The sequence below is a fragment of the Uranotaenia lowii genome, chromosome 1 (assembly GCF_029784155.1).
Source record: "Uranotaenia lowii strain MFRU-FL chromosome 1, ASM2978415v1, whole genome shotgun sequence".
Lineage (NCBI taxonomy): Eukaryota > Metazoa > Arthropoda > Insecta > Diptera > Culicidae > Uranotaenia > Uranotaenia lowii.
Window position 1 is genome coordinate 191,114,461 of NC_073691.1, and position 26,562 is coordinate 191,141,022.

General features: G+C 38.8%; 1 protein-coding gene across 1 annotated transcript; it reads right to left on the reverse strand.

Annotated features, from left to right (window-relative positions):
• Positions 1-598: 598 nt before the first annotated feature.
• LOC129741430 (unconventional myosin-Ia-like) lies at positions 599-25,664 on the reverse strand. The gene is made up of 20 exons (XM_055733156.1): positions 24,850-25,664; positions 19,573-19,834; positions 19,393-19,508; positions 13,635-13,944; positions 12,989-13,576; positions 12,860-12,923; positions 12,755-12,768; positions 12,601-12,685; positions 12,442-12,536; positions 12,235-12,382; positions 11,752-12,101; positions 11,433-11,686; positions 11,033-11,365; positions 10,609-10,975; positions 10,459-10,545; positions 8,989-9,369; positions 8,775-8,927; positions 8,129-8,188; positions 4,728-4,855; positions 599-4,637 (listed from the first exon to the last, which is right to left on the reverse strand). The coding sequence occupies exons 2-20, from the start codon at positions 19,684-19,686 to the stop codon at positions 4,511-4,513; spliced, it is 3,774 nt and encodes a 1,257-aa protein (XP_055589131.1). The 5' UTR covers positions 19,687-19,834; positions 24,850-25,664; the 3' UTR covers positions 599-4,510.
• Between the last annotated feature and the right edge of the window lie 898 nt (positions 25,665-26,562).

The following is a 26,562-nucleotide window of genomic DNA, read 5'->3' on the forward strand; positions in this document are numbered from 1 at the left end:
TGGCACAGTACGAAGGTTTTCTTTTGGCATTGAGGTTTTCTCTAGTCAACCTGATAATGGTGGTTTATAAGGTTACTTTTTTTTAATGGGTATAACCTTCATCCAAAAGTTAAATTATTCTTGGAAGGTTTTCAAAGTTTTCACCCGTTGAGTCTCATTTTTTGAACGATTCACCTAACTTTCAACAATCTCTTTACATTTTTACCAAAAGTCAAACAAATGTTAAGTTGTGTAAATTTAAAAATTTCTCGGACACAAATGCCAAAATTTAGGTAAAATGTAAAAAAAAATATGTACCTAATATTCGACATTTCCGGACAAAAAAAAAAGGATGATGATAAAATTTCGAATCGATTTCGCAAACTAGAGTGGTTTCCTATTCTTATGGGTAGTTATGGCACAAATTTCTTTCATTGCTGTTGGCTAATACATATAGGTGTTTGTTGATCCACATTCGCGCGCTGTTAAACTGTTAACTGTAACATTGTTTTTTTTTTCTTTGTTCATCTGTGCTAACACCTTGCGGGGTTTGTTAATTGTTTATTTGTTTTTTTTTTGTTAGTGTGTCTGCTGTGTTAGGTACTCTACTTCTGATTCATATTTGTTGGTTTTTTTTTATGATTTTTTTTTAGTTATGCTCTAAATTGTTCTACTTATCTGGGTTTTCTTGTTTTAATAGAGTAAGGACTATATTTGGGCTAATATGACTCTCATACAATCGCGTCAAAGATTAAGTTTTTTTGTCTCTTTTGATGATTTTCGTTTTATTGAGTTTGAATTCGTTTTGTTAATTTTAAAAAAGTTTGATCTTATAGAAAAAAGTTTAAATCGTTTAAAAATAACATCTCTCGCTCGATTGGCGCCAAGTGAAGATCTCGATTTTGTTCAACCTAAAGCCAGTTTCCGTTTACTTTATTTAACTTTCTTCTACCTGTATACATGTTAGTAATAGGAAAAAAATCCATACCATCTTATAGAAAATTTGGCACGCAAAAATACCGATACCAATCGTACAATTCACAATTAGGTAGCTATTTGGCACATTTTTTCATCATTTATGGTGCGATGGTACATTGCCTGTTACAAGACGAAATATGTATTAAAGATTTCGGATTTTGATTAAAACTTTGTACAACATCTAAACTTGACACGTTTTTAGTTCCAATGATTTTTTTGTATCATCTTCTTTTGTCAGATTGATGAAATTTGCTAGAAAAAAAAGGAATAAACTAACAGATCAAACTCATCGAGTCAAATATTTGATTATTTTTTATTACTTATACTTGTATGGCTGTGTAGTTCCATTTTATTCGACTGCTGCTGTTTAATATCAACTTTTTTCTCTATTGGGTATTAATTTGTCATTACTTTTCTTCGCCCCGAAATCGTATATTTATCGCTGGGGGACGTGATTAAGGTTTTTCCTTTTTCGGATGACAATTTTTCTCTCCTTTGTTTGTTTATAGTTTAATATGGAATCTAGTTATATCTGTCATAGTAATAAGCGTCATTGAGTTATTTTTTTATCAGTTTTTCACAACTGCGATTATTGGGAGGCGGCCCGCATCGTTTGTCAGCTTGATTCTTCGTATATTTTCAGAGGGCGAAAATGTAAGCGTCTGTGTGTGCTTGCCTGTGTAAATCCCTGAAAAGTGGGTAATAAGGCGGCAACAATTTTGAAATCCTTTATTTGTCACTTGGAGTTGAGACATCTCGATGGGTGGAGGAAGGGATAATAAAATATAATGCAAAAAAAAAAAAAACAATTGGAACAAATTTAACAAAACTTTGAATGCAACAAAACTGCATTCAATCTTAATTGAACAGAATAAAAAATTCGAGCTATTTCACATCAAACACTTGAATAAAATACGAATACGAAAAACGCTCAAAAAAACAATTCCAGCTGCTACAGTTTGCTTTTTTACCTTTGAAATTGTTTGAAAATTCTATTGATTTATCAAATACTCCATGAAATTCTTAAAACTCGTGTTTTTCGAAAATTTTGAAGGGGAAAGGGCGGGTTTGACAAAAGAAAAATTTGATATTTGTTCCGACAGATAAGTTTAAACACAAACACTTACATTTTTCCAAGCTGCAGATGTTCTGGAATAGGTATTACGATTTTTTCAATTATTTTCATACATTCTATTTATTTTTTAAACTGTCGATTTCAAACCTAATACTCTAATATTTATCTATTTTTGCCGTTGTTATAGTTTAACATTGCCTCTTTTTTTGTTTACAATTTGGCCAGAGTCAATCCGATTATAACTATACACAGTATGGTTGCTTGGTTTTTTTTTTATTTCACTTAAAAACTGTCACTTCATCAACTTTTCTGATGTAAGATTTATCCTTCGTTTTTTAAGCAGTTTTTCTGCATAAAATCCAATTTCAATAGTAATTCTGCTTCTTTGAATTTTAAAGTCAACTGGCTAACTTAGAATTGCTTTATTTTTGTTTTTTTTTTAATAAAATTATAAATCAATTTATATTTATCGTATCATCGTATATGAAAAAAAAATTCCTTAAATGAGATAAAAAAAAAACAGATTATTCTCGATCTTCCGAAATTTAACAACTGGAAATCATTTTAACAACACATTGAACATGTCCATCGATTGGCTTTGAAAAATCTTATTTGGGTACGTTGAGAAAGCGTCCATCGATGTCGCAAATTTTCCTAAAAAGGACAGAAACCTTTAAATGTCCTTACCGACATTACCGGTTAATCTTCAGATACTGCTTCTTTGGCGATTCGTCGACTACATATTCAGTATTTTAGTACATGCCACGAATGATCGCATTCGAAGAAAATTTTTTTATTTAATAAATGTAGCCGAGAATGTTTTCTTTAGAAGTAATATTAAAAACATCGTTTAACCAACCGAGTAAGAATAGTAAGAAAAAAGTTTTCGTTGAATCGCAAAAAGTGTTGGTTAAATTGATAGCATTCGCCCTTTCCATCTGTCCATCATTGGTACTACACTCAGAAAAATACTATTATGTATGCCATAAGATTCTCTTATGAAGTGGCGCCATAAGAAAAATTAATGAAATTCATAAGATTGTCTTATGACGCGAATGAATTCTGAAGATGAACGCCTACTTCAATGAGAGATTGTTGCTTTTCATAAGAGATTCTTATGAAAACAGTAAATCACTTTCTAATAAGAAAAATTCTCGATATTTCATGCTGAAAACATTCACTTTATTGTTTGCCAAATTCGTTTAAAATTAAATCCTTCATTGTCACCATCTGCAGCGCATCAACAGACGGCTCCATCAAAGTTTTTTTTTGCCGCATCTTAATCTTCGACCATTCGTTTTTTGCCGATCAGCTTGCTGAAAAGTAAACAAATAATGTATTTTAGTTTACTAATAGCATTCAACGTTCACACCAAAAACAGCAAATCGAACTTACCATTTGATTCAAATGCACACAACGTACAAAATATGTTCGACAAAATCACAGGGCAATGTAGTCTCGCAACTGAGCCCTACAATTAGAGTCCTCCGACGGAAGGCTCGATTATAAGAAGAAGAAGAAGAAGAAGAAGAAGAAGAAGAACTTACCATTCCGGAGATAACAATAACATTTAACATTGAAGGAAAACTATAATAACTATGAACTGGCGATTGCTTCGTACTGTTATAGTATGATGAAAAAAAAACTGAGGCTATGAATGAATGTGTTCATCATTTTTTCACAATGCCGTTTCTTCTATTTTTCAAAAGAACATCGTATGAAAATTGAAAGAATTTCATAAGACTCTTATGAAAAATTAGTTTGGACACAAAAAAGTGGTTCATAAGATGTATCTTATGAAATTTATAATAAGATTTCCTCTGAGTGTAGGTAATGCTACAATTGCTATTTTTCTGTTGTTGTTTGTTGTCAATATGGTACTCGTTTTTAGAATTATTCTTCTATGACTTTGTGTGTGTCTGTGTGTGTATTTGAGTGAGTGTATGTGTTCAATTTGTGTAATGTTCCTAAAGTTTTTTTTTCTTTCCCTCTTTTAATTGCTAGTAGTTTGCCTTAATTGATTTATGTCATTCACCTGTAAGTTGTAGACAAAGTTACACCCGAATCGTCCGCTATTTTTGTTTTTTTTTTCAATTTCATTTTCTTACTACATTATGCCATGTTCCCGTCCGTAGGAACTTTTGCTCCTTCCCAACGTTCTATCATATTTTGCGGTTGTGTTGTTTGTTGGGTCAAAATTCCCACTGATGGTGACCACGTGATGGCAGCGAGTTCTTTGCGACCATATTGCTTATTGCTTTTCTAATGAGCCTATACATATTTGTGTGAGTAACAATGAAGGGAGTGTCCTTACGATCATCAATCGAACTCCAAACCGCGCACGCCAAACTCCATTCCGTCCTCGTCGTCGTAGTCGAACAGCCCCATGGCCGCCAGATGATGATGGCCGTCCGCTTTCGGTGGTGGTTGACACGTGGTGATTGTCCCGCAGCCAACACGCTCCGGTGAGGCCCTTTGTTACACGATCACCTCCATCCGGTTGCCCTTGCGCTGGACCCGCGTTTGGCTGCTGTAGGGACTGTCCAGCATGCCGCCACATTTGAACGTAAACACTACCGTCTGCTGGGCGAAGTTGGCCTCGAATCTGGGTGTTGGGAGTAAAACGTGAACTTAGATTTTGCAAGGAACATTCAAGATGACATATGTGTATGTATCTGCATATATATGTACTCACTCGGTACTTATGACGATTTCCGGTGATTTGGCGGTGGCATTTTGGATGACCAGGAACAGCTTGGTGACGATCTCGATCGAGTGAGCGGATTGAAACACAAAGTCGCCCTTCTTTTTGCCGATCTCCGACTGAAAATGAGATATGTAGGAGTGCTGGTAAATTAGTGAGAGATCAGGTTCGTTGCAAAGAATGAAAGATTTGAAAAACTATAAATATTAAACATTTTTGGTACAGTGCACATCAATCGTTATGGTTGAGTTTTGTGTTGGTATTCCAATTCCTATTCATTTTTAATGTTCTTTGCCTCCGTCATTGAAACAGTTAAAACTGACACTAAACGGTGCAAAAAAAGTAACAGTGTAGGCTGATCGAAGATTACATTACAGCGCTAGTCAATCGCTATCGCGCCTAGTCAATAAAGTATCTCAATAGCAAATTTGACGCCAATCGGATGTTGGTTGTGAGTTCTTCCGAACTCAGGCTCACGTCATCAGATGGCTCCGATATATGAAAAGAAATTATTTTTGAAAAACGTTTTCATAAAGGAAAGCGTTATATTTAGATTAGTTCGGGGGAATATGCATCTGTTAAGGCAAATGACCGAGTATGCGGAATACGTAAGCTGAACACAGCTGAACACCCGAATACATTGCAATATATGCTTCGTATTTCTTTCTTCTACTTATATCCTGCCAAAAATTTTACTTTTTATTGTAAAAACTATGAAAATATTAGATTTTTTTACAGACGCCGTTAAAAGCAACCTTTGAATTTGAAATCATTGGGTGTTAAACGCCCCGGTGTAGGCAAATGGTGCCCCCATGGATCAAAACGACTCAAAACCAACACAATATTCACAGTGAAAATAAATTAATAATTCTGTTATTTTATTCGGAAAAACTTGAACAAAAAAGAATTTTTTTACAAGTTTATCTACACATAAAAACAAGTGATTTGTCAACATTTCTCAATGGAAAAAGATATTTTATTGAAATGTTTGTCTTTATTTTGATTGAACTGTGTCAATTTTAACGCAATTTTTTCTGCTGCTTTTGACGACAAATTTAGCGAACCGATTCAATTTTCAGTGCACGTTATTCACTCAAATCCGACCGAAAGTTGTAATAATTATGCATCCTAATGATAATTTAGGACTAAGCAAAGATGAAGATCGATTAATCGTTTCGATAGTTGGTCTGTATTCATGGAAAACTGCACTCCAAAACTTAGAATACAACACGTGGTTTTGTTTACATCTTACCGAACAGCACCTTGAGAGGAGGGCGATTTGTCCTAAAATTGATGGGGGCATTTTGATCGGTTATATAAAATTTAATAAATCTTCCGTATACAATAAAATAACAATTTACCACAGTTTTTCATCAATTGATAGCTCGAATATTTAATTTGAACAACCAATAAAATCAATGGTAAGAATGTTTTGAGAAATCATCTTGGTGTAAAAGCCTATTTCATTTGATCACTTTTTACAACTTAAGTGATGAATAGTCACAAAAAATTTTAATTTGACTGTTATTTGCGTCTAAATGAATATCTGGTAATGATTTTTACTAAAATTACAAGGTATTGATTTTAAGAACACATTTGTGTAAAAAGAATCCACTTAAAACTTCGCAAATCTCTAAAATTTATCAAAATATAGTCGCTGGCATTTTACCCCGCAAAGGCATTATAGACAGAAGTACCCTACCATTAGGCCGGTCACAACGGTTTATGTAGAATCATTTAAACCTAGTTCATTTTCTTCAATCAATTCGCAATCCAAATCTTCTCCACAGGTTAGAATAGCCAAGCATTCCTGTTCACGTTTTGCCACAATTTTAGTGGGGCAGACTTTCCTAAGTGTTGCAGTGGAAGTGTTCTTGTGAACATTCTTATGCTCATAATGTTTAGATATTTAGTATAATTTTATTGAGTTTAGGATAAAATTATTTATTATTGTTTTGCCTTTTTTTGTAACAATATGTGATGTCACGTTCAAGCTGAGACCCCCCTCCACCCATGTCACAAAAATCGAAACTCCCTCTCCTCCCCTTAAGCATGACATCATTTAAATCTGCAAAGTTGTAATCGAATGTGTAAGTAATGTTGATAGTGGAAAATTGAGTTAAAATTCGAGCAAATATTCGTATTTGTCATAAAATCCTGGAAATGTCCACGTAGAAGGGAGTAGGGGTATGTCCACGTGGACATGCTCACTTTATTTCGAGTATAGAAGTTGTCATTATAAAGTTGTAATTCATATCTTATAATTGCTCGCATTCAAATAAAATTGAAGATAACTTTTTTTTTAAAAGTGATAAATTCAAAGCAACATTAAGTTTTAAACAGGGTGGCCAGAACCGGAAAAACGGGCATTGAAAATAGCACCGGGAAATTGAAAAAAAAAACGGAGAAAAAACTGTCAACAAAAGATATTATTTTTCCTCTTAATATACTGTTATGGCATTGAAACTTGAAACTATCAACTATCAAGAGTAAATTGTACAATTTTCAATCAAAAATAACGTCGCTTAACGTGAATTTTAAACTTCGACGATGGAACAGTAATGTTCAGTGGTTCGTTGTCGAGAATTAATCTGAATACACGGCAAATTGAATCCGGGAAAAAAAGCGCAAGAGATACACGACCGTCAAGCAAGCGAGCTTACTATGCACTTTGAACGCGTTTTTCTCGAAACAGTGATGTTGGCTCAATCGCCATATTCAAAATTCGATAACGAAATTCACAACAATATTGACAAAAACAGCAGACAGATAAGTGAGTTTACACAAACAGTTCACTAACAATTCTAAAAAAGCTAATTTTTATTGAATAAACTTCCAGTACCCTTGAGAAAGACCACACAAAAAATGTTCGAAACGTCGGTATTTCAAATAAAAAGTTGTTTGGTTAAAATCTCTGATCGTAATTATGCAAAATGTTGAAAATATAAGGCAAAATAAATATTTTTCGCAGCATGAGCCGTTAATTATGCGTCGAGTACATAAAGAAGGAATTTTCCAATGAGTTGCGTTCACAATTTAATGCAAATTCTAAAAATTCCCTTGATAATTCATTTATTAAACTTAATCCATTTTAACAATAAACACAGGTGGGCGATCAAGCATTTGTTCACTTTTTAGCACTGATTCGCCTAAATAACGAGGAATTTAGTTGATAGGTAGTACAGATTAGAATGAGGTAACGCTGATTCCTTGATTACTCCAGAAAACATTTCAAACATAATGGTGTTTATTTGTGCAGCCATGGTGATATTTTTTAATAACCTACGTCATACAAAATGGTCTTTAAAAAAAGTGTGAGTCAGAAAACATTGTGCTCAAAGCTTTTGAAATCAAATAAAAACAAGCAAAATGCTGAAACAGAGAAAAGTTACCTGAAATAGACACCCCGTTGGTGACTCCGATCGGTCCGACATGTTGGAACTATAGTTATCCTACGGAAAGCGCGCGCATTGGTCCACGGAACACAGAACAGAACAAAAATGCACACACATACACGGACACCCACACACAGACGAATGGACACATGGATTCACATTGGTGGTGTGGCATGGGTACAAGGGGTCGCAACATTCATAACACGGTTGGTGTTTACAAAGGGTCAAAATACGTGAGGAGGCACACATGGACCACGGGAAATGCCCCGGGAGCGTCATCCCGGCAGCAACAACACAGCAACAATAGCATGGTTTTGTTTTGTTTTTTTTTGGCGATGATGATGTAGGAAGCATGATTGTTTTTGTACACATCACGGCGGGTTGTTGTTGGATTGTTTTGTTTTGTGGGTTGAATGAGATTTCAAGGATGCGACACGATAAGCGGTTGATCGTTTCGAAAAAAAACGGGGGAAGAAAAAACACACAAAAGTCTACTATCAGAAAATAGGTCGGTGGTGCAGTTTTTGGGACATGTCTAAATGGTCTATGACTCTATAATTTTTTCGCTAAATTTGTATTCAATCATCATCACACAACAGGCCAGTGAAGCATCTACCGATCTAGAAATATTGCGACTACTTACAGCTCTTATGTGGATGACCGCGATGTCGTCGAAGTACGGACTCAGAGACATCCGGTAGATCTCCGAGGCCGGTATCCGATACTTGATCTGCATCGTTTTTTGATCCAACAGAAGCATCGAGTTTGTGGACACAACCAGCAGGATGGGAATGAACTACAAAAAATTAGCGCAATTTTAACCCGGATTCAAATGTCAATGGATCAGCCGGTTATACCTTTCCACTGGATCGTGTGATCTTGTTGATCATGTCGGCAAACACCACGTACTGATCGTTGTGCTCGCAGCTAACTCGCTTCCACTGGACGTTCTGCCGCAGCCGGATGTAGTCACCGTGAAAAGGGTGGGCCACCGTTCGTGGGTAGGAAATTTTGCGATCCTTGAAGATGATGCTGGCCGTGACCTTCTCGCGCATCCGATTCCGGGCCGGCTGATCGAACGACTTCCGGTACTTGTAGCATCGCCATCGATGGAAAATGTTCCGCAGCAGCTGGGAAGTTTCGGCCAGGAAGGACGGTGCCGGAGGCCAATCATGGCAGATGGGACTCATGTTGTCATGGGGCAGTCGAAGCAGCAACGTCAGCAGGAACTCCCGAGTCTGGGGGTTAGTAATTTTGGTTGATTAGTAAAATCACTTAAATTTACATCGATAGAAAGTAATATAAGTGCTCCACACTACATCTTCGTTCATAAAGGGCGAACACGAAATTATTGCGACACATTCAACAAGGCATAACTTGTTTACCATTAGGTAAAAATCAACCAAATTTTGCACACTTTCTTATTAATGTGTATTGTTTACATGCTGCAACGTGAGTCGAGAGAACAAATTCTTTCCAAACACCAGGAATTCTCTGACCTGTCGCACCGGCAGTTGGGAAAAATGTTGAACATTCACCAATCAACCGTCTCCAGAGTGTTGAAGTGGTTCCAGGAGCGGTTGACGTTGGACCACGGCAAAGGAGCTGAAATAAAACCTGCTGACAAAATATGGTTGCTGTGTGATGGACGACAAATTTACGAAGAAGAAAATGTCGAAATTCGCTTTCAAATATCTTGTTTGGCAGACCATCTGCTCTTGCGGACTGAGGAGTAGGAGTGAGTCTTTCGTGACAAAGGGCACAGTACATGGTGAGATCTACTAATCTAAGTGCCTCGAGAAGCGCCTTTCGCCGTTGTTGCAACAGCGCGACAATGCTCCGCTTTTTCGGCCTGATTTGGCATCATGCCACTATTCTAAAAGTGTCCTGGAGTGGTATGAGGCCAATTCTTTTCATTTTGTTCCAAAAGACATGACCCCCGCCAAACTGTTCGGAGCTGCGCCCGGTGGAGCAATACTGGGCAATAATGAAGCGGGAACTTCGGAAGAGCCCAAAGACAGTAATAGACGACAAGGACGTGTTAAGAAAATGGAAAAAACTGAGAAACTCGTACCGGATGATACTGTAAAGAATTTGATGGAGGGCATCAAGCGAAAATGCGTTCGATTTCACACTCAAGGCTTCATCGATTAATTTTTCTTTTGATTTTGAAGTAAATATATGTATAAAACTATCCTCAAATTTAAGTTTGATTCTAAACATTATAAGAAAATTGGCATGACATTTTCGGTATCGCAATAATTTCGTGTTCGTTATTCAGTCACGAAATTGTATGGCTACGTGTTAGCATCAGTGTTGTGACTCACCTTTATCAGCACAAAAAATCGAGCAATCACTTGCACTGCCCATCTAGCCTGTTTTTTGAACTCTGCTATCCGGATATTTTCCCGCTCCTGGATAGGATAAAGTTTGATAGTGTAAATTTCTGAGATCTAACAAACATTGTTTCAACATACCCGCCACGTCCTCCAGAACCCGGCGATTACAAGTTGGCTGCGTCGCAGTGCCACAAAGCGTTTCCGTTTGGTGTAGCACCGATACGTTTTCTGGATCAACACGGCCAGCTCGTTGAGTCGTACCTTCCGGAACTCGTCCAGCTCGTACACTGTTCGTGGACTCCGGATGAATACCTTCTTGCGACCGATGGTGAACTCTGCCGCCGGTAAAGGAACGCTTCGCACAATCAGGGCCACCCCATCGATCATGCTCCCGCTGAAGTGGGGCCACGTGTACTGGCACAGCAGTTTATAGCGTTGAACGAAGCGCGAATGCACCATATTGAAGTAATGACCGTTTCGCCAGAGGTTTATCAGTGGCATTAGGCTATGGAGATATTAGTCTTGTAATTCCTTTCGGTTTTAGACTACAAAATAATCTTACCACATGTAACGAACTTGATGCTGCACCAAACCCAGTTCGAACATTTTGGGCTGCTTCAGCTCGTTCGGTTTGATGCAGAAGATGTAGTGGTTGTAGCGCTGTTCGACCTGCTTCAGCAGCGTTTGCAGCGAGGTTCGGAGCGTTGTGCTGAGACTGGTGGGCTTGCGGCCGACACTGTGCCGCTTTGGATTTCCCTCCGGAAACAGGCTGGCCACTATAGGCAGCTCGCAGTTCTGGTACAGACAGGCACTGACATGCTTCGGCAGTAGGTCGAGGTTTTTCTCCGTGAAACCGAGGCTCGAGTACAGCACTGGTCCTTCAAAGTGACGAATTCTACGCGCAAAAGAAAAACATTAGATGGTATAAAGTGTTCCTTGAACCTCTAGCTAGCAAAACTTACTGAAAAGCATTCGAAGGCAAACTGGGATCTCTGGAGAGGAAATTGGTATGCCCGGTGCAGCATTGGTGTAGCCGAGTTAGCAGGATGCCATCGTTGATAACCTGTGGCTCATCCAGCAGATGTAGCACTCCATAGCACGGTTTATCGATGAGTTCACAGATCGGCTGATTGTCAAAGTAGTCAATCTTGATCCAGTCAAGACCCTCGGCCATATACAAGTCTTGCTGATATTTGAGCACATTTTTTACGTAATGCTAAAGGTAACAAAAGAAAAAGTCATCAAAGAGCACGAACATTATGAGAAAAAATCTTAACCAACCTGTTGCAATCGTTCGTTGCAGTAGTTGATGGCGAGCTGTTCGAACGAGTTCTTCTCCAGCACCTCGAAGCCGTAGAAATCGAGCAGCCCGATGGTGCGACCCCGTACCGTACTACTGGCCACCATACCGTACTGTTTGAGCTTGAGCTGCTCGTTGATGCGGGCCGCTATCAGCGCAAAAAGGCGCCCGTACAGCGTCCGGCACAGGGTGGCTTTGATTTTGGACGCGTACATGGCATCGATCTCGGACCCGTCCGTTTCGATGTGGTCCCAGTTTTCGCCGATGCGCGTCAGGCAGTAGAACAACAGGTGGCTGTCCACCTGCAGCAGTTGAGCGATTTCTTCCAGCTCTAAAGCAAAATGATTTTAGTAATTTAATCGAATCGAGATTACAAATATGTATTGTCGATATTTAAACGACACATAAAGGCCTTCAAGATGGTGATTGGCTAAGTTTATGTTTGACCCCAGAAAAAAACCTACCGTATTCGTTGGAAATTTCACAACCTTCACAACCGTCGATGTTCGTCGTGGATATGAACACAAGATTACCCAGCTTCAGGACGACCGCCAGGATGGTGAAGATGGAGAATATCTCCTCCTGGCTAAATCCAATCACCTCCAGGGATCGCTGTGGAACAGAGGGTCGAACATGAATGTGTTGATCGCAGGTCAAAGTTCAAAACATACCTTCGTAAAGCCAAAATTGGTGCGATCGTCCTCGTTCGTGAAACTGTATTTGAGCAAGTCGTACTTATCGATGTTGCGCTGCAATCTCAGTGATTCTGGAAAATTGAGAATTTTAGTATTCTCCGCAGGAAATTGCTAATTGCTAGAATTTGATCTTACTGAGCAAATGAATGTCAGCGCCCGACAGTAGCTGGTAAAATATATGGAAATTTCGTTCTCCGGGACTGCGCGATGTTACACGTGACTGAAAAATAAAAGGAACAGTTTTAGTCAAGCTTTTCTCTGACGATGTATTTAAATAGATCAAGAATACCTTTTCCAACATATCTATAAATGTTGAGCATGTCAAAATTGATCGAGAAACACGGTGAGTAAGATTTGTAATGTTTTTACATTCTTTTTTTTTTAATTTACTTACACAAAGTGAGATGTCCTCCGGCCGGATCTCCCTTGTAGTCGAATTCTATATCGAAAAATTTTCCCTGTAACATATGAGTGGTTGGTAAGATTCCCATTCCAAACCAATTAACCTCAACGAACAACTCACAAATCTGCTCGAATTGCTGTTTTTGATGGTCGAAGCATTGCCCATGGCCTCCAGGAACACTTCAGCGTGTGCCACCCGGTCCCGCATTCGGTACAGTTCCAGATCTCGCAGGTACACCTCCTTGGTGATCGACTTCAGGATCTGTCTCCGGTGCACCGAAGGCGACATATTATTGCTGTGGTCATAGGTCAGCGCAATCGACGAGGAAGACTTGTGGATAGATCGGGTACTGCTCTGATGGCAGCATCTACCCAAATTGCATCGCTTCTGCAAGGACGGAGAATTGAACGAACCACCACCGCACATTCGATGCAGATCCATGTGGCTACTTCCGGCGCTAGTACAATTGTGCCTGGGACAACTGGCGGGGGAAGCAAAGGCTGACTTTAGAGTGGACTTGGTGGGGAAATCACTTCCTTCCGTTGATCGGCTGATCGATTGGTTCGAGTGTTTCAGACATTTCGGTGTGCTTCCGGTCGAGAAGCTCCCACTGCCGGGACCACTACCCATGGCCATGGCTGCCAAATTCTCGGTACTCTTGTGATGTGCAATCAGATCGAACTCGACCGTTTTTTCGTGCGAACATTTCTACAAAAAAAAAGGCTTTAATACTGATCAAATTTTGAAAATTCAAGCTATCAGTTACCCTCGAGGTGTTGTACTTCATGATGCTGTCCAGCCGACCAGCCCCCCCTGTACCGGAACCGCTCTCGAACGATGATCCCACTCGGGTTATGGTACAGTGCTTCGGTGTCGTTTGCCGGGAGCTCGGGTTGGATCCTTTCAAAGCAAACACGGGGGTCCGGCTGCGGCGCATCTCCGACAGCTGCGTCAGGAAGTGGACAATCATCCGGGCGGATTCGGTTTTTCCGGCCCCGCTTTCACCGGACATCACAATGCACTGGTCCTCGTTGTAGTTGAGCAAGAACTGGTGGGCCGAGTTGGCCAGTGCAAAGCTACGGAAAAAATATTTTCAATTGATCAGAAATTCATGTCACTCGTATTCAAACCCGATTTAAATTTCTTGTTCGACAGTCCAAATTAACTTTCTCGATCGATTGTGAAACCTTTGTAGAATGAAGTTTTCCCCGACTCCAGTAATATTCCTGTGGGTAAGGAAACTTTACCATAAACAACCAAATTGGGTATTGCCAACTATCTGCTTTTGTTAAAATGGATACTTCTCGGTCAACGATCTTGGACCAAGAAATCTTGCCAGTGTTGAGGTATCATCAGATCGCAAAGCCATATAAAATTGGCGGACCGATATCATGGAAGGTCACCAAGTCAGAAACCAAGTGATGGCCGTCAATCCCGGATCCCCTGAAAGACTTGCGAGCACCCCCCCGGCGGAAAGGCATCAAGACGGTGCCATAGAAAGTCGTCGGACCGGAAAGATAACTGGAGGTCGTCGGACTGGAACAACTATGAGGCGTCAGGCCTCAAGAAAGGCGTCAAGGCAGAAGGATAGCTCCGAGCCGCAGGAAGAGCGTTGAGACTAGAGTAAGCTTGCCAGATTGCCCGGTTTTATCCGGGTTTGCCCGGATATTTGATGCAAAATTTTGTGAAAGTCCGGTCCGGCCCGGTTGCCCGGATATCGTGAAATAAGTCTGGATATTGCCCGGATTTTTTCATAATTTTCACAAAGAAACCAAAAAAAAAATCAAAGTTTTTGAGTACGTTTCAGCAAAATCGATTATCGGTATGGAAATTTTCAACGGTTGTTTCAAATAATTTCGCTGATTTAGTTTTAAAAACCTTTAAATATTTAGGTGTTCCAAAAAGTTGTTAGAAGTCTGCAATTACATTAATAAAATATTAATTTCGATTTATTTTGCATTTTTTCTTTGCTTTTATATATAATAACACCTAAATTTTGCCCGGTTTTTGGATTTGAAAAATTGAAATTCATGCCCGGATTTTGCCAGGTTTTTTTGAAAAAATGCCCGGAATTGCTAGGCCCGGATGGTAGTGAAAAAAATTCTGGCAACCTTAGACTAGAGCCTTTGGGAGGTCGTCGGACCGGAAGCCGCTGGAAGGACGTAGGACCGGTACGTGCCATGGTAAGACTGTGGAAAACTTGTGTTGAGATTCCGCTTAGCGTTGCAATCGATGACATGAATAACAAAACACGCATGATGTGTATTTATCAGTATTGATTGCTGGCCTACAGGTTATTGGCACGTAGCTCGGAGATTTCAGGTCCAGCAGAAGCACGCTGCTGGACTCCTTGACTTGAGACTCCCCGCTTCTTTGTCAAAAACCTTGGTAGATCTCAACCGAATAATGCTTTCGAACCCACCGGATTTCAGCCTTAGCTGTGTAAATAACCTTCACACACTGTCCATTTCGATCTGCTCGCTAATGCCTTCATTAGACTGTAGAAGCTTGCGAATGATAATGAAGTATAGAAAAACAAAGGTTGTGTCCGATGCTGCCGGTATTACAACAGTACCGGTTGTTCAGGATCGCCCTTCTTGTTTATTGTTCATCAACAGATCACATATTGATCCAAATGATAGGTTAAAAATTAAAGGCAAACTACAAATACATGGAATACTCAAAGCACTAAGGATTCTTCTTCGGAATAATTCTCTCGAAACTTCAAAATCAAAATGATTGAAAAAGCGGTTAAACGTCCTTATTGCACCAATTAGCGCTGTATTAGCTCCGTAGTGTTCTGTCGGAGAGGAGCAAAGGGCTGAAGATCACGATTCCTCAAGCCACTAGGTCGTTCGTTGAGTTGGAATGCTTCTAACACTGCGGTCGGTTTTTGACGAAAGCAGATCGGCGACGATAGAGGCTCGTGTTGCGGTCCGGTGGGCTTGCAGCCAAGGTTGCCGAAAAAAAATCTGTGTTTTTGAGAAAAAAAAATCTGACCTTCTGTGATTTTACCCAACAATTCTGTGATGTTTTCTGTGATGCTGTTTCTTTTAATTTCATTGAAAATTCATGATGAATTGAGTCTTTTTAACAATTTAGTTGGGAAAAATTAATTAACATTACCAATATTATCATACATTTGAAATTCAAGATAAAAAATCTAAATTTTTGATTGGCCAAAAAATTTATAATTTCGGAAATGCATTCAAAATTCAAAAAATCTGTGAAATCTGTATATATTTCAAAATTCTGTGTTCTGTGACACAGATTCTGTGATGAAAATTTGCACGAAATTCTGTGAAATTACAGATTTTTCTGTGATTTCGGCAACCTTGCTTGCAGCGTGTCGATGGATGGCCTCGATACGCTCCGAGCCATTTTAGTATGTAGTAAGGGTACCAAACAGCCGAGTCATATTCGAGGGTCGATCGAACCAAGCTGCAGTAGAAACTCTTTGGACAATAAACATCCTTAAAGTTTTTGTCATGCGGAATAGAAGACCCAGGCATCCGGAAGCTTTATCAATGATGTAGTTTGTGTGGATCTTGAAGTCCAGTCGTTTGTACAGGATCACACCAAGTACTTTCATATGTTCAACTCTTAATGTCCAAGAAAATAACCAGCCAATAGCCGCAACTGCTTGCGTGAAAATGAAGTTACCGTGCATTTGTTGCGATTCAAGGGAAGGCAATTGACATCACACCAGGAGGCGAAAATGTTAAACTGGCTCTGCAAGACGTTGTTGACATCTTCAGGGCTGTTGATGGGCTGAAACAATTTCAAGTCGTTGGCATACGTAAGTTTTGGTCCATCGAGAAGCAACAGCACGTCGTTGAAGTAGATCAGGAATATTATGGGTCCTAGGTGGCTCCCTTGGGGTACTCCAGAAGAGGCAGCTAATTGAAAGGAATATGGTTCACCTGTTCGTACAATAATACCGTATTTGTTTATGCCGAGTGTTGCACTGGTACACCACTAGGTGCTATCAAACTGTTTGTTTATTCGGACAGTGTTGCACTGGTTTTGACCTGGTGTTGCACTGCCATCGGGCGATGTTGCCCCGAAAATTTTGTCAGTGTTTCGAGAGAGCGTGTGAGTGAGTGAGGTAGCAATACACTGGCGACGATTTGTGTTTGTTTTCATCGGGTACGGTGGAACACTGAAGGAGGGGAGAAAACAAATACGGTATAAGTTTCCGTCCTACCAGGTAGCTATGAAACCATTGCAGTAAAGAGCCGCGTTGGCGATAGCCGCGTACATGTCGGTTTAGATGACGTCGGTTTGAGATCTTCTGTCAAAGCTGTCTTGCACGGAAGACGTGAACGTCAACAGGTCTGTTCTCGTAGAGCGCTTAGGCATGAATCCCTGTTGTTCGTTAGAGAAATAAAATTTGCAAATGGATCTGATACAACCAGTCAAACAGTTTGGCAATCACACATAAGGCAGAAATACCGCAGAAATAGTTGAGTTATATTTGCGATATTGGTTTTTCGCATGAAGACACTTGTGTCTCTCGCAGTAGCGAAGGACTTTGTTCTTGAGTCCTTTCATGTGTCGCAACTCTTCCGTGACCCAGGGAGCATGTAGTTTAGTGGCTGCTGGGCATTTTGATACGTGACGATCGATGATGTAGCTGATGACATGGAAGAACTTCACAGCAGCGACGTTTTTATCTAAAGATTCAGGTTCAGAATCCCAGTCGACGGCGTCAAGCGTTTGTGAGATAGCGACAGTGTCAAGTGATGAAAAACAAGCTTATCCAGAGGCGCCGGAGCTGGTTCAAGCGTAGCCAATGGAGATCCTTCGTTAAAAAAAAACAGGGATCGAACAAGCGACCATTCCCATGCTCGACGCTTATAATTTGGCGGAGACTTGCTGTGCTGAGTGAGGCAAGTATCAAACTGGAGAGCATCGTAAATGAAGGGTCAGCAAACAAAAAACCGCTCTGGGAGAAAAACCATTTGAGTCCAGGCAGGTTGAAGTCGAAAACAATGATAAAGTCGTCCTCTGGAACGGTATTGGAACTCAATCGGGAAAGGCCGCGGGAAAACGACTCTGCGAAGGTCGCGGTTTTGGCAGGGGTTAGGCATAAAACCCCGACGTAGAGCTTCCGAGTACCCAGATCGATACGGATCCGCACTAATTCCTGATCGTTCTCCATGATTCGTTGTCGATTGGAGTGGTTGAAAGACCGGATCGGATTTAGAAATGTTGTGAGGACCTCGGTCACACCGGAACATTGTGCAGTCGGAGCTGAAAAACCTAACTAGTAGGGTTCTGTCGTTCAGTCAGGTTTCGGTGCAAGCCACAATATCGTAGCTGAAGCTAGAGGTGGCTAGCAGATACTCGTTGACGCAGGAGTTGATACCGCCGACATTTCGGTAACAGAGATTTAGTTGATCTCGTGACCCAGCAGACACATCGGAACGTCATTCTGGAACAGGAACAGAGAATCCATCACGAAGAGGAAGATCGACGAAAGTTGAATAGTTGCCTGTCAGTGCAGGATGGAGAACCTCATCGCCGGGCCACTCAGGGCCGGGACGACTGATAACCCTTGATGACATGGACCGGAGCATTAAATTTAGAAGACTTGTGATACCAAACATTGACTTCGTTAAAAACCACGGGTATTCTGCCCTTCGGTGAAGAGTTTTGAACGAATTCTTGAACCATGACAATGATATTGAATGTGTTGTTTAGATTACTCTCAAGTCATTTGATTATCACACACAAGGCACACAAGGCGGAAGTCGTACCTACTATGGACTCCATAAGCAACTGCGGTCGAGAAGATTTAGCCCTCGCATGAAGTGCATGTATATGACGCTTATTAGACCGGTTGTTCTCTACGGACACGAGACATGCATATCGCTCGAGGAGGACCTGCTTACACTCGGAGTATTCGAGCGACGAGTGTTAAGATCCATCTTTGACGGCGTACAGGAGAACGGAGGATGGAGACGAAGGATGAACCACGAGCTCGCGCGACTCTACGGCAAACCCAGTATCCAGAAGGTGGTGAAAGCTGGCCGGATACGCTGGGCGGGACATGTTGCGAGAATGCCGGACGACTGTCCTGCAAAACAGGTGTTCGCTACGAATCCGCTAGGAACAAGACGCTAGGAACAAGATTACTACATTTAAAATTAATTTAGATTTGAGTCAAACATCAGTGGCCTGAAGGAGTTTGAAAATTATCTGCTAATAAAGATCAAAAGACGCTCTAATTTACATATATAATATCTGTGCCTAAATTGTATGAGCACAGAAAATGTTGATTAATTTAGACCTAATTTTTATTCATCGAAAGTGCGAAAAAAAGTGATCCAAGGTGCATTTTCTCCGTGTCACACATGTGGTATCCAACCACGGCACGGGTCGAAATCCAAATCCTCGTACTAAGCAAAGGTTGACAAAATCAAGGAAGACGTCTCTTAGCAGATTGTTGATTTAAAATTTAAAAAAAAACCCTATTTCTAATTCCCTTGGATGTTAAAGATAGTGTTATTTGAACTTACATGTGCGGTGGTAGCTGGAAAAGGCTCTTGTTGGCATACTTCCGCACCAGATCCGGCGTGTAGATTGCCAACGGTTTGTACGGATTGAGAGCCACCAGAAATGTGCCAATGTAAGTCTAAAAAGAAGAAAAATCATTTGTTCAAATAAAGTAAAACCGATACAGTGCACTAAATACTCACATAAATCAAATCCCGTTTGTAGCGCTGATGAAGATTGGTAATGAAACTGTCCTCGGAAAGGTTTTCCAGCAAAACCGAGTCCCAGCTTCCGATTTCCTGTTCCATCATCATCATGTTTGACTAGTTTTGTCGTTTTAGTAGCTCTTTTGCGAGTAAATTCTGTTGTAGTATTTTGCTAGTGTCTTTCCACTAGTCCTCGTTGTAGTGTATAGTATCGATAAATCCGGTAGGAGTTTCTCGCTTCCAGCTTACATCGTGCTTCCTGCAATACAGACAGAAGAAGAAAAGTCATTCTGCATGAATTACTATCTACATTTTAAATTGGTATAGGTATAGTGTTTTTTTTTCTCAGGGAAACAAATCCGCCATAAGATTTCGAATAGACAGACATCCGACCGAGAGAGCATCCCCAATGCCTTCTGATCGAAATGAAAGTTAGATATATCTTCATATGTATATCAGGAAGGGCGCTGATAAGAATCGGCATAAATTTTTCATTTTCCCCTTTCTTCGGCTGGGGAGTGCGGGTGGTGAGAATTTTCTTCGTTTCTCAAGATGACGCTGTTCTGTGTTCAAGTCATTTATCAAAGAACGAACCGGAGTGGTTTTCCAGAGCTCTTCTGAACAAGAAGGTAGAGTAGAACATGCTTGCCAAACGGCTCGAGTGTCTTTGGGGCCTACAATTTTCCAGATGTCGTGGCGAAGAAAAGCGAAATAAAATAAAAGGATTCACAAAGGGAATTAGTAAAGTCAGCTTCCTTCTGCCACTATTGTTTGGCGGATGCTGTGCCGTCTGGGACCTGAGGTTGGTTTATTTAACGATTATTCCGGTGCACGGTTTGACGACGATGTTACGACACTCGGGAGTTTTTCAATTTCAACGGATATTTGATAGGTTTGCAAACATTTATTTTGCCTATCGTATTTAGAGAAGGCGGATGATGACATTTTCAGTCAGTGCAACTTCTTTAGGAATATATGTAGCATTAAACTTGAAAAAGCTAAAACGTGTTCTATGCTTCATTTAAACTCTAATAAAGCTTTTATTTGGACGATTTGGCAATAGTCTAGAGACGCCATCATTATTAAGCTTCAAAAAATATATATCTTTTTAAAAGGTGATATTCATCACTATTAATAAGAGACACTGCTTCGAACATTTTAACGCAGCAATGATAGTGAGGAATATCACCCTGAAAAAGTTACCCCATTTTTGAAGTCTAATAACGTTGTTATTATAAGTCGAATCGAAATGCAGTCTTCGGTTGAAATATTTGTCATAATTAAGGCTTAAAGAAAAACCGTTTTCAAAAGAAATCGACCAAAGGGGACCAAAGTTATTCATGAAAAACTGGATTTTCATGTTCTTCCCGAACAAAATATCCCAATATGCCATACAGACTTTAGGCTCGTTGAGCGACCTCTTCCCTTGATCCGATCTGGTCCAAATTTGGCATGAGACCTTCTACTAGGCCTAGCATCAATTTAAACCTGCAGCACATAACATTTCACAAGCTTGAAATTTCCCATACAAATTTGGGGCCATCTATTGTAGAGTCTATAAATGTTAAGGACGGTTTATTTACATTGAAAAAAATCAATCTTTCATCTTTCATGTTCAGGATCATCTGAAGTAAGGAGCATTTATGGGGTTTTATTCTGGAAAAAATGTTTCCCGCTTTTTTTTGAAAATTTAGTTATTTATTTTTTGAGCTAAGCTAGTGTGAGAACTTCATGAACAAATATTTGGGACTAGGAAATAAATTAGACTTACTTCTTACACTTAAGTCCAAATTTTAAATAATTCACCTAGATTTTAAAACCAAACATCTTTGTTGAAAATCTTTTATCCTCTTTTGATGATTTCTGAACATTTTCATACTTTTCATTTTTAATTGATTATAAAACCGTAGGCACGGGTATCACAAGGATGATAATGTGTTTTATATAAAATTTAAAAAAAAAATCGACCTATTTTTTTCTGTTTGATTGCATAAATCAAAGGTGTTGGAGGCACTCGTGTATGTTAAAATGTGGTAGAATTTAAGTTTTCAAGCAAAAATTCAAGATTGTTCATTTTTGTCAAAAGTACACGAACTGATCCTAATGCCTTTCATTGTTTTTTTTTTTCGATAAAAAAAAATCTCAACATCAACTTTATTTTCAACAATTTTAAGTGGTTGATTTGATGTTATACTGTTACCTGAAAATATTCTCTCAATTCACTTTTAGTTGTCGGATCTTAAGTTATCAGATTTTTGCAAATTTTTTATTTTGTTTTCTAAATATTTTGCATTTGTTCAAATAAATGATTTTTTTTTCAAATTTCCTGGATAAAATTGAAAAAACGTGGGATTTTATCTGATAGTATGAAACACTGCAAAATTTGTCTGAAGATTTCTGCATTTTTTTTATTTTTCCTTGGAATGTTATTTTCTTACTCATATGAAAACAAAATCGTGTCGTGAGTAACAAAATTTTCAAGTAAAGCAGGTGTCATCTTTTTTTTTATATGGCCGGAACAAATTTGAAATCTATCTTTTGTCATTTGGAGTTTAAATAGCAAGAAAAGGGGGAGGGGAGAGGTTGTAATGAAAATTAATTCAAATTTACAATAAATTGAAAAAAAAAATTGAATAAAGTTGGCTTGCACAAAATCAAAAAAATCAAAAAAAATGTAGGTAGATCAAACATTTGAAAAAAATTCTTAAACAACAAGTGATATTACCACATTACTTCCATCTTCGACAGATTGGCCTTCGCTCTTTCAACTGTTTGAATTTTTGAAGAATGTATCAAATTTTTGTTTAAAATGCCTTAAACTTTATTTATTCCCCACTTCGGGTTTTTGAAAAAAAAATGGAGTTCATCACATATTAGAAGTTAAATCGAAACGAAGTTCATGCGAGATCAGTTAGTCTGTAAATAAAAAATCAATTCTCTTTTTGTTGTATCTCAAATTTTAAAGAAATTTTAAAAAAATTGGAAATTATTAAGAACCTTCAATTTGAAAAATAAATATAAAATGTGCACAGTTTCACAGTTCTTTCAATTTTTTTCCAACTTTCATTAAATTGATCAATACACTGAAATGATTGATTTCACTTGTATATGAATCAGTTAAAATTAAAATTTATTATTATAAAATAATTCCTATTTAAGTATTAATTGTTTAAATAAATCTATTAAATAAATAAATAAATAAATAAATAATTCGAAATACAATTGTTACAACCGTGCTTGTATTTAAAAGGCTTTGACTCTTCATATAACAAATTATTTATAGAACAAATAAAATAAATGATGTATTATTCTCTCTCTATTATTTGGTAGGTATTTAATAAAATTAGGGATTACAATTTTCAACATCTTACTGCTATGAAATTCATTCAACGAATCTTCTAAAGTGTTATGAGATTTATGTTTTTTTTTTTCATTTTTATCATTTTCATATATATTTTTTTTGTAATTTTCAATATTTGCTCATTTTTGTTATTTTTGTCATTTTTTACGTTTGTGTGATTTTTGTCCTTTTTCAATATGTGTCATTTTGTTAATTTTTTTCCCTTTTATCATTCAATTATTTTTCTACTCGCAATGCGATTATTCATCCATTTTAGAGATGTACCGAATAGTGGTATTCGGCGAACGGCCGATAACCGAATATTGACCTTTTCAACTATTCGGCCATACGAATTTTCGGTCGAATATTCTATTGAGTTTTCATTGAAAAATACAAAAGCGATTATTTCAATTTCCTTCTATTTCTTCCATTTTAATGTTCCTTGTGTTTTGAGTCGATTATTGATGAATTCTAGCTTTAGGGCGTTTATCAACAAGGAGGTTGTGTTCCCGTGAAATCTGAAAACACTGCATTCAGTGATAAAAAAAAATAAGAAAAAAACATAATGCAATCTTTAAAGGACAAACAAACTTCGTAACATAATAAATAAAAGGTCGTGCAACCCATTAAAAATGAAATCAAAAATGAAACGTGTTTTTCTTTAAAATTTGTGCCATTCTCGTGTAAATTTTCGTTAAGCGGGCCACAGACTACACAACATTTGTACTCATTCAAGCAGTGCAATACACGATGCAAATCGTGTTCACAGCGACAAAATTTCATCGAATTTCATCGCATTTGTACAAATGTTGTGTAGTCTGTGGCCCGCTTCAATTACAAATATCAATTTATTCTTTTGTAAAGCGGGCCATAGACTACACAAATTGGCCTGTACAAATTCGATGATTCTGCGTCGATTGTTTGATCTATGCTCGCCCACACACTATACAAACATATTTCACGCGAACACAAATGATTGCTGGCGAAAACAGCAACAGCAACAAAAAAAACCATCTTCACCCCGGCTGGGAGAATGTTTTGTACAAAATATTTCGATCCCGACCGATTTTACACCAACCGTTTGGGCGCTCATTCAAGCAGTGCCATACACCATGCAAATCGTGCTCACAGCGACAAAATTTCATCGAATTTCATCGCATTTGTACAAATGTTGTGTAGTCTATGGCCCGCTTTAGTAAGTCCAATTGCAATCAAATGAAAAAAAGTTACTCCATCGATAGTGTAACTGAATGTTTTTAAGTAGGGTGCCTATCTTTCAAGTGCTTAATTGGGACCGACATCTAAACGATGTCTATAACAACATATTTTTGAAACATCTGACGACTGAAGTCAGATGTAGTTTGTCTGAAATATTTGAATGTTAACATTCTTCTCTTTTCCTCCGCTCCACGCACTTCCATCCAAATCGTTGTAATATTAAAAGGGATTATCTTTCGAATTTCGCGATCATATTGGTAATTTCATATAATATTCAAATAATTTCAGGGCCAGAAGCAAACCGTAGAAGCTGGAATAGTTTGCAATCTTCGTATTCGTGTCTATTTTTCAATTGCATTATTTTGCATTTTTTTAACTATACCCTCCCCCTGATGGTCATGACGACTCAAAACAAAGTATTTGAGTACATTCGATGTTAAAAATTCTAATTCATTTTACAAGTTAATAAATATATCATTTTATGTACTGATACAAAAAAAAATGTTAATTATGATCCATCAGCCCAAACTCGTCCAAATCAGTTTTTAAATCCTTTGCACCTCAAAAAGGGGTAAATTTTGTGGCCTCGTGTTGTTAGATTATGAATTGATCATACCTATTCATAAAATCTTTGTTTTTCTACAGGGCAATTTTAAAGCTATTTTTCCTTAAAAAATTAAAAGCTAGAAAGAATGCACAACATTTGTTCTGCTCACCTTCTCAAATGCAGCTTATTTACTGGATACTGGATGTTTTCAGCAAAAGTTCAATTGAACCTTGATGACGATAGGAAACATTTTCAATCCACAACACACGCGAACCCGAACAGGAACGAACAAACTGGATTACGGATAAGCTAAATAGGGCAAATTTTGCGAACGAATCCTTGAACACGCACTTGAACTCCTTTCTTCTGTTTTCTTTCGTTTTTTTTTTAAAGGCTCGTATCTGAAGCACTTTTATCTTTTCCTCTCTAGGTTACTGGGTTGGAAACATTAATTCGCTAGTAACATCGCTCACACATTTTTTTCTTTTAGGTTAGAAAGCGCCCGATGGGTATGCAACCAATCGACCCCACTTTCGCTCCACCTCTCCTTCAGGCAGGATGATATTTATTGCTACACAGAACGAGCACACAGCAGAAGAGTGCTGGAATGGAACCAAACAGAGACAATCGGTCGTCCTCGTTGTCTACTCACTCACCGTGGTATGGTGACATCCTTCCCATCATCATCAGGCAGGAATGAAAACTCGAAGTGTGGTGATGGTGGTGGTATGGGGGGTAGTTTTTGCATTCCACCCCTTGGAAAAACTACCCTTTGAGAATTGGCACTTTTCAGGCACGGGTCACATTTTCCTGGCGCTAAAAGGCCTCTTGTCGCGACCGAATCGACGGAACTCGAACGATACCGGATGTCACGGATCGGGAAGCACAATTTCCGAATACTTTTGGCACCAATCGACGCCCTAATCAGGCGCTAGCAATAATTTTTCCTCCGCGAGCTCGTTTTTCCGTGTGTGACAAACTTATCCAATTTTCTTCAAACACTTTTGCTACTGCACTCTCTCTCGATTTTCCCTCCCCGTTTTACGATTGTGTTGGTTGGTGGTGAGCGAGTGTGTAGGGAAAATCTGGAAAAAGTAAAATACGGATTTGACAGGAGGCAGTGAGAAAAATGTCCGTCATGGATTTCCCAGGCTTAGGGATGGACGAACAAAATCAGTTCGTACATTTACTAGGGATATATTTGTTTATGTAACGACTCGATCAAATTAAATCATGGTTGGGGAACAAAGGACGGATCACGACGACCGGACGACAACCCGCATAGATCAGTATTATACAATGACTATTCCCATTATCTTCTTCCCAAGACACCCAAAAGATTATTTCTATAGTTTTGGATTATTAATGTAAGATAGGGCTTATCATTTTTTCATGAAATGGAATCGTTTGGACGCACTTTACGATACAGAGAACGGGTCGTTAAGTAGAGTAACCATTCAATTTTTTTGCTTTTTTCTACTCGTTTTGAAGCGAGTTGGATCATATGTGGAATCTTTACTAAATGATTGTCTCATTAGAAAAAAACGATACAGCATTTCGTGTAGTTTTGATTAAAAGATAACAATTACGAAACAAAATTGCATTTATTTATTAATCAATTATTTTACACCTTCCGATAATTTTCATTTTATAAAAAAAAACACTCCATACGCGAAGATAGCGTGTGCTGCTGCGCCTAATTATTCTTCGGTGACGGAGAGGTACATCAACCGGGAAACTGGCTGGTGGTGCTGTTGTTGCATCTTATCTTTTTCCGGCCACCATTAATAGAGCGCTATCGTCTTCCTCCGCTGTGATTTTGCCGGTTTAGTCTCGTGCCCACCTGTAGCCGTGCTTCCATTAGCCTTGCCTGAATCTTCCG